At 33.5% G+C, this 9,366-nt stretch overlaps 1 protein-coding gene across 1 annotated transcript; it reads right to left on the minus strand.

Moving 5' to 3' along the window:
* Positions 1 to 343: 343 nt before the first annotated feature.
* LOC106762420 (ATPase family AAA domain-containing protein 1) lies at positions 344 to 7,375 on the minus strand. Its single transcript, XM_014646324.2, has 5 exons — positions 7,005 to 7,375; positions 5,585 to 5,885; positions 1,590 to 1,748; positions 1,159 to 1,454; positions 344 to 797 (listed from the first exon to the last, which is right to left on the minus strand). The coding sequence occupies exons 1-5, from the start codon at positions 7,206 to 7,208 to the stop codon at positions 573 to 575; spliced, it is 1,185 nt and encodes a 394-aa protein (XP_014501810.1). The 5' UTR covers positions 7,209 to 7,375; the 3' UTR covers positions 344 to 572.
* Positions 7,376 to 9,366: the final 1,991 nt, after the last annotated feature.

Below are 9,366 nucleotides of genomic sequence, written 5' to 3' on the forward strand. Positions count from 1 at the left end.
GATTTTAAGCGATATTTTACTAAAGAAATGAGATTTATATCTATTTATCATTTTTCTATTTTAAAGATATTTGATATGTAACTTAAATACATATATAAATAGAAATTTTCAATTTATATTTGTTCTTCAATAAATAAATAAATAAATATATATATATATATATATATATATATATATATATGGACGTAACTTTTATAACTTTTACATTATCCACAGTTTTTCATAAAAAATTGTAAATTATAATTTCATCAAAAAGCAAACAGTACAACATAATTATTCTTAATACAATTTTAAAAATATATTCCATCAATTATGATATACATGAATAAGAAACAACTAATCCTACTTTAATAGATTTTTCTATGTATATAGACATACTTGCATCCAATTTGAAATCATGAAAAAAAAAATCAATATTAATTGGCAATTCACAAAGGATTATCGCATCAAAAAGACAACAAAATGCAATAGCTCTTTGCCTCAACATATGATGCTAAGTACGTTCTAGAATGAGTATAAATGAGATAGTTGGTTTTACGTATTGGCCTAATCTGTAAGAGATCCAGAGCATCTTAAACATCTTTAGCATCTGGCTGGCGACTAGTCATGTGAGATACCACAAACTTAGAGAGTTCATTAATGGCAGCTTGAACCTGATAATCACCACCAGGTTCCCTCTGCCTTGCCCATCTTAGAGTATCAGCACTTAATCCATTGTATTCAATTGCAGCATCAGTAGTCTTTCGTGATGTGGCCAGGGCCTTCTCCAAGTCTAACTGGGACAATGGTCTAGGAGCCTGAACCATGAAAATAGACCTTATCAGAAGCAGTCATCAATACAACTGTACAGATTAAGAATTGTTGTTCAAAAGATTAAGAATTGACCCAGTGTAATGAAGGGATAAGTAGTTGCTTCTACTTCAATATATTTCTTCAAAACTAGAAAGTCTATAAAAAGGCTTTATGCATACAAGCACAAAACTGTCATATTGGACATCAATTGATCTTTACGCGTGTCAGAAATTGCTTTCATTGACCAGACGCGTTAGTCAATCCGTGCAAACAACTCCATGATCAGGTTCATAGAATAGTTTTAAAAACAGACTTTACTCAACTAAAATGAAATGTTGTGGTAAAAGATAATGATGAATCACTCACAGAAACACTTCTCCCTTTCTTCTCTTCATCCAGAAGATCTCTAATTGGAAAATATGCAGCTTTCTTGCACAGGTCAAATAGATCCGAACCAGTGTAACCCTCACATAAGAAAGCTATATGGTCAAAGTCAATGTTTTCTTCAATCCTCTCACCCTTCAAGATAACATTCAATATGTCAGCCCTCTCCTTTTGGTCCGGAATACCAATTTCAAATGCTTGAGGAAGTCGTCTAAGTATTGCTTCATCAAGTTCTGAAGGACGATTAGTAGCAGCAAGGACCATAACTTGAGCATTCTCTACACAATAAATTAAAAGTCATCATAATTAAAAATCTTTGACAGGTACAAAAAATAATGCTAAATAGAGCAGCATCAATTCACCAGATCTGCATGAGCCTCGGAAGAGGAGTATATAATACGTTTAAAACTTACTATCAGTAGTAAAACCATCCCACAGAGCCATGAATTCGGTTTTCATGTTTAACAAAGCCTCGTGATCTGTTGGACGACGCTGACCCAAAAAGCTGTCGACTTCATCTATGAATATGATGGCAGGCTGGAGCTTATGAGCTAGGCTAAATATGGCAGCCACTGCAAAAGAAAAGCAGCTCACCAACAGTAATCCATATAAAAGAATAACTCAGATTGTGGCTCTTTCAATATGGTATCAATTGTTTTAATTAGACCTAATAAATTTTAAGTATCTTATAAATTTAGGTATTTTAAATTAAGTTTTTATTAAAAAAAAAAAACATTATATTAAGTGTTTTTCTAAGTACCCTGTGTTTGGTTTTGCTGCCTTCGCGTTCCAGTCAACTCACTCCTTTGGATTGGAGACGGGAAGATGGAAGTAATGGTCACACCATCCCATTAACGGAAAAAATCAAACTGTAGGGTACTTAAACAAAAATAAAAAATATTCTTAGCACTCTATAGAGACTCAGTTGAAAATTTTTAATAGGGACTCAGTTGAAAATATTCAATTAAGGAAGTACTTAAAGCTTAATCAAGTCTTTTAATTATATGCAAAAGAAATAAAACATCCACCAAAGTGGACAAACTCAGAACTAAACATAAAAGATATACAATTGAAAAAAAATGAGATCATAACATAAGGTACAATCCGCACGGAAAACTATATGAATGCATGTAAAAAATACCAGACAAAAGGTATAATAACAATTATGATTATGCACAACTCTTATAACAAAACATAGGATTCTATGTTCTAACCTACCAAAGAATACCGACTACAATACTCAACACCAGCCAGAAATAAGAACGATAGTGAAGGGACAATACTCAATGTCAAACTGCCTTAATTTGTAAGAACTGGAAACGTGGGCTATGATTTTGAAGCAGGCATAAGATTTGGAGAATGAATGAGAGGAGAAACAAGGATGTGCAAAGGGTGTAACAGAATAAGTTAAGGAGTGAGAGAAGCAAAAGGAGAGAGAGAAAGGAAGTATGAGGAAAGATATTGAAGATTTCTTTTGTCCAAGGGTTGTTAGCCTCTCTGGAGGAGCTGCTCTGTGGCAATAGGAATCATCATCCCGCTGTATTTTCTATTTCATTTTGAGGAATAATATGTATATCATCTTAATTTCCCCGTTTATTCCTCTACTTTTTAGGTTTCTAAACAAAATTTATTTCCAATATGTATTCTTTCCATATAAACATATGCAGTACAGGAATAAATATAGAAATATTTTCCCATTTACAAAAAAAATATACAGATTCTCTCTAAAACCAAAATGTAAGTCAATCTCTTCCCCCATGGTTGCTGATAAGAACTATTATTGAATTCACGTAAAACTTTAGGGATCCACACTTGGTTACAACTCTCCGCACAAGCACAAAATGTCAACAAAAAAGTCATAAAAATTAGAACCTGCCTTGTGGGCAAGAGCCACACCCTAAATGTACTAAATGAATCCTATCCGGCCTCCACCACCCTCCACTTCCTTATATCCCTCCCCTGAGCTGATTTCAGCATCTCTCTCCTCCATTTGTAGCGTATGCAGTTTGTTATAATCATGCATAAACACTGTTTCCTCCGTACTTTCCATTGTACCTCTATCTGCTCTTCTCCCATAGTATTGTTTCAATGGAGATTGAGGCCCATCAATAGCCCCTCCACATCAAGCAGCACCCAAGTGATGTCCTCCTTGGGTAACCCAACCTACTGCTTAAGCACCTCCCCGTTTCCATTTAACAACTTCAAAGTTGTTAGCAAAACTACTGGTACAATTTGCAATTCCAATTCCCTTCTTAAGAAAAGGGAAGTTCTTGACTCGGTTCACTAATTGGAGGAGCCTTTTTTTGTTAAGAAATGTGAAAAATTGGATGCAATCTTGATGTTGCTGGTGAAAGAACTTTATAAGCAACAACACCAATCTTTTCCAAGACCTTGAATGGCTCAAAATCAGGGACTAAGTTTTTCATTCACACATCTTGCCAAATAATCCCAATATATAGGGTTGGGCCTTTAAGTAAATTAGTCTCCAACCCGAAATTCCACCTCCCTCCTGCTCTACATTTGGGCTTTAAGCAAATTTTGTTTCAACTTCCCTAAGACATTATCCCTTACAATTGGTCAACCTCGTTTACTAAAATATTGTTTCCATGGTAAGGAACAATGTTAGGGGAATCACAATCAAAGAGTGCTTTAAAAGGAATCACCTTTATAGAAGCATTGAATGTATATTGAACCGAAACTCAACCCATGCCAACCACTTTGCCCATTGATTAGCATGCCCATTGACAAAGCACCTTAAGTGGGCTTCAATGGTGAGGTCAGTCACATTTGGCTGTTAGAGTTAAGAAGTGACTTTAAGCCCAATTCAACCCCACAAAATCGACTTGTAAAGAGGGGTTTGCACCCCACTTATATAATATAAATCAGCCTTATCTCTAGTCGACGTGGGACTTCCAACACACCTCTCACGTCGAGATATATATATCTCAAACATGAAATTAGACATTAATGAGTGGTCCGATAGCGGCCCGATGGCGAATGGAACAATATGCCCAACAAACAACAAATCTCGCTAGAATAGGCTCTAACCTGACTCTGATACCACGTTAAGAAGTGGACTTTAAGCCTAACTCAACTCCACAAAACCGACGTGTAAGGTGAGGTTTGCACCCCACTTATATATTAATTTTAAATTGGCTTTATTCCTAGTCAATATGGAACTTCCAACAATTAGTTTGGAGATGGAATGCAGAGCTAAATTTTAGTTTGATGACAACCAAGCGAAATAGCTCTTGCCAAAAATGCACTATGGAAAATCCTATTCCTATCCAAAACAATGGAATTAAGGAAACAATACAACCTAACAATTTCCTTCACAAAGATTGCAGCTACATCCTTAGCCAAGTATGGATGAAACAAAGGAATGAAATCAGCATACTTACTTAGGCTATCCACAATGACCATGATGGAGTCAGCTCCCTTAGCCTTGGGAAGTCCCCCAATAAAATCCATGGAAATAACACACATGGTTTGTAATTGGCAATGACTGGAGTAATCCAACAACTTAGTCGACATTTAACCCACTGTCCAACTGATACCCTTTGCTCCAATAAATATTTCCAACTCCTCCAATCTGTTCTAATATTAATGTAGGTCTAACAAATATTGGCGCCACTTATGCCGGTAAACACTATTGCCATGAGCTCACGTTCATGCACTGGTTTTACCTTACTTTTGTCCGAGCAAGCATGACTAATAAAAGACAATGGTAAGACCTGTTGCATTAAAACTGCCCCAATTTCATGCTCAGAAGCATCAGTCTTTATCACAAATGGAAGCTCAAAATTCAGCATACCTAATGTGGCATATTCTCCATTTCCTCTTTCAATTGCTAAAAAGCATGTTCTGCTTCCTTCGACCATTTGAAATTGTTCTTTTCCAATATCTGTGGGCACAGTTTAGCAATCACCCTGTGATTGTGTACAAAGTATAGTAACCTGTCAACCCCAATAATCCCTTTCAGCCTCTAATATCCTTAGGGACAGGCCAACTCTTCATTGCTGCAACTTTTGATCATCTAAAATGCCCCCAGCTGAAATGATATGCCCAAGACATTCCAACTTTTTTACTCCAAATTTACTCTCCTTACTAAAATTTGGTTCATGAGAGTTTGCAACGTTGAAGGAGCATTTAAAAAATTTTGTAATCAACCGATAGCTACCACATAATTTTCAAGCAAAGAAACAACTTTAAAAAAATTCTGAACAATTGTGATCACATTAGGCATAGGCCCAAATGTATTTAATCTCATATTAAGCAAACTATAAAAGAAATCATTTCCAGAAAACTCCAGAGCTAGCATGACTAGGTTTTATTTCAATGTAAAAAGAAAAAGAAAAAAAAAACATTGTGAATGGAATAGAAGGTAATAAACATAGTGTGTGCATACCAAGCTTCTGGGCATCTCCAAACCACTTGCTCATCAGGTTTGATATCCTAACATTGATGAAAACTGCTCCAGACTCCTTAGCAATAGCTTTGGCAAGCATGGTCTTCCCCGTGCCAGGGGGTCCATACAGAAGGACACCCTTTTGTGGCCCAAGAAGTTTACCATGAGAAAACAGGTCAGGTCTTCTTAGAGGCAGAATAACAAGTTCATATAGGGCTTGCTTTGTAGTTTTCAATCCTCCGATTGAGTTAAACTCCACATTAATGTGGTCAGGATTGATAACATCGCATGCTATGACATCCTGTAAAAGATAAAATGCTTAAACATAAAAATAACCTATGCCCTCCATTTAACATAAAATTAGAAAATAAAACATTTGAAATAATATAAGGTAATATATCCCCATACAGAATATGTAAGAAACAGGTTTTAAGTAATTTATCTATGTCAATATGATTATGATTTCAAAATTATTCCATCTTCAGACGCAAATTGGTCAACAATCGTATAACCCTAGTTCCAGAAAACTCATTTAGAATAGAGGAACTTGAAGCTAGAAATCCAACTAGAAAACGAACGCAAAAAGACCTTTCCCATCCATTCCCCTGTCATTCAACAAAACACTGCACAACTGGGCATTCCATGTAAAGTTGTTTCAGAAACCAACATAGTACCGAAAAGGAACCAGGAAAGTGAAATAAAGATCACATTACTAATCTGCACAACAAATGAAAAAATAGCATTGGCTTCTATAATACATAACCCTTTTGACAGATCCAGAAAAATTGCATATACTCAAGAGACTAAAACCATTACCAAAAAATTCAAATATGTACAATACAGCTGGCTGAATTTCTCACTAACCCTACTATATCCATGCCTTAAACACCTTCTGAGTCCAATGATGGACATGCAAATAGCCAAAAAACAGAATCAAATATCACACCAAACCCAGTGCAGCATGTAAAGAATCATACGTCAAGCTTCAACAATATATTCAGCAAGCACACGATAAGGATTTAATTTGTTGCATAATTGTGACACGACCCAGCCCATGCCTTTTCACAAACATATGGTTTCACCCATATTTAAAGGCAGCAATTACGAAACCAATTTGATGCCCTTGTTTGGATAAGTTTCTACGTACACATTTTAAAGATAAAAAGATACAAAGTAAAAACAAAATAAAATTCTTCAACTAGTTTACTCATTTATAAAAAGGAAATCATCTTTCGTTCGGAAAAGCTAATACAATAGAGGTTTTTACAAATTAAGATAAACATATGTTATTAACTGCTAAACATACAAAGAAATTCATCCAGGCAGTAATGCCACACTTGTTTGTGATAAATGTGTAAAACATTTAAAAATTAAGATAACAGTACAGAAAAGAAAACACACAATAGTTAAGGTTGTGGACCTCGTAAGGGTTTGTGTTAACAAGAGGACGACCAAGGCGTTTGGCTATCTCCTTTTTGTTCTGAAGGGCCTTTTTGGAAGCCTCGCGATTCGGGTCGAGTTGTCGGATACCAATACACAAGACCAAGCAACTCAGTGCTGCGCTAGCTGCGTACAGAACCAGTTCTTGAACCAAATTCGACTCTGATAGACGACGACGACCCATATCCTATGCTTTCTCAAAAAATCAGAACCGTTAACGAAAAGGAAGGGAGCGAACTTTATTCTTTTGTTGCTTTTATCTTCTCTTCCGACTCGCGAATGGCGGTGGCGAAAACCATGCGGACGGACAAGAAGATGGATGATTCAAGAAAATTAACCGACTTCTTGCTTGACTAAAACCTAAGCTCAAATTTTAATTTTATATATTTAGTTAAATAAAAGTTTTAGTATAAAATTTGTAGTATATAATTTGGATGAAAATAATATGGAAAAAGAAATATAAATTACATATTTTTTTTTCAAAAATAGAAATATTTTTGCTTAATGTTAATATTATAAAAAGGGTTTGTGTTTATTATGAGATATTGTCTTTAACATTTACAATATATTTTTAACTTATATGTATGTTAAGTTTTGGAGAATATATTTTTTCGTTTAACCACAAAAGGATTTGCCAAGTAATGTCGACACTATAAGTGTTGAGATCCTAAAAAGTTAGAAATGAGTAAAAAATATATATTTGATCCAATCTGATTTACTTTTACACTGATATGGTCAATTAAAGATCATTTCATTAAAACTTTTTTTTCTCTATTTTATAATTTTTCTACATCAGATTTCTGTTTTACTTATTTAGATTTAAAAAAATTAGAAAATCTGAATTTCTAATCCAAATCATATTCAAATCAAAATAATCTAAAGGTGAATATAACTAACGATCAACCATCTTTTAGGCACTCCTTTACCTTTAATCGGACAACTACACCGCATAAGAAACCGTCATTTAACAACAAAACTCTATTAAAAGAATAAATTAATCAACATATTGTAGTAATTTGGATTATAACGATGGTTTTATTTTTATTTGGATACAGATGAATCCATAATTACATGTATCCACGTGTTTGTCGATATGCTTCATGTCGAGATATTCTTTACTAAGTTACTTTTGTATGTATTTTTTTTATAATGATATTTAGACAATATTTTTTTTGACAATATTTAAATATTGATTATGTGTTAATTTCTGATTGGTCAAAAATTACTCCACAATTAATAATAATAATCATAAACATTATTGTGGAGTGATTTTTGACTAACCACATATTGACACGTAATCAATGTTCAAATGTTAAAAAAATGTTGTCTAAATATCATTATCCTTGTATAACTTGAATGTCTTTAGTAAGAAAGTCTGCAAAAATACTTTCACATTCAATAATTGGTAACTATTAGTGATATTGTAATAAATGATAAATGATTCTACTTACCCGTAAATCTAAAATAGTATATGGATGAACATTTTTTGTTTGTTAGGTCTAGGATATATATATTTACTTTATTCTAGGGTTTCTTAACATCGCTTAATCATCATTAATTAGTAATTATTTAATTATGGTTTATCATGATGCTTCCATGGATATTTGAGCGTCTCATCTCACACTATAGTGTTGGTTAAGGTGTCTTGGAACCTCTGACATATACATATATGTAGGTCAAGAGGTCTTCTCCTTAGCCTATTAGTACATTAGACTATCAAGGTCGAGCCTTCCTAATTGAGAGTCTTTTGGTAAGCAGCGTAAGAAAAATTTCTTTATTTTAGCGCGTTGGTGATACATTGTGGTTGACAGTTTCAAATTATCACTACTTAATCAAGAAATTTTAATATTATCAAGTTAATAATTAATAAATATGTTTTTGCCCCTTAACTTCCAGTGAAAATTGAAATTAGTTCCTCTCCAAAACTCTTATCTAATTTAGTCCCAAATTCTAAAAATGTATGGATTTAGTCCTTTTAACCAAATTTTGTTAACTTTATTTAATGTTTTAAACACGTTTTTCAGTTGATATTGAAGCAAAAATGGGTCAAACAGTCTTGAAACAAATAAACCTAACAAAATTTAGTTAAAAGGACTAAATTCATACATTTTTAAAGTTGAGAGACTAAATTAGGCCAAAGTTTTAAAGAGGAACTAATTCTAATTTTCACTAAAGGGACCAAAAATATATTTAACCCATTAATAAAATAAAGAGAGTTAAGTTAATCCTATTCGAATGAATACATAATTTTTTTTCAATAATTGATTATTGAGAAAGTTTATTCAAAAGGTTAGTTAAAACAATGAAAATACTAAAGATTGATATAAATGTGAATTTAATAA

Source organism: Vigna radiata, chromosome 5 (genome assembly GCF_000741045.1).
Source record: "Vigna radiata var. radiata cultivar VC1973A chromosome 5, Vradiata_ver6, whole genome shotgun sequence".
NCBI classification, from domain to species: domain Eukaryota; kingdom Viridiplantae; phylum Streptophyta; class Magnoliopsida; order Fabales; family Fabaceae; genus Vigna; species Vigna radiata.

What these genes read in the sequence shown, in the direction of transcription:
- LOC106762420 (XM_014646324.2), bottom strand. Translation starts at nt 7,208, where the DNA reads ATGGGTCGTCGTCGTCTATCAGAGTCGAATTTGGTTCAAGAACTGGTT. An exon ending in TTAACACAAACCCTTACGAG is followed by an intron (nt 5,886 to 7,004) that starts GTCCACAACCTT and finishes TATCTTTTACAG; the next exon opens with GATGTCATAGCATGCGATGT. An exon ending in GGATGGTTTTACTACTGATA is followed by an intron (nt 1,455 to 1,589) that starts GTAAGTTTTAAA and finishes TTTATTGTGTAG; the next exon opens with AGAATGCTCAAGTTATGGTC.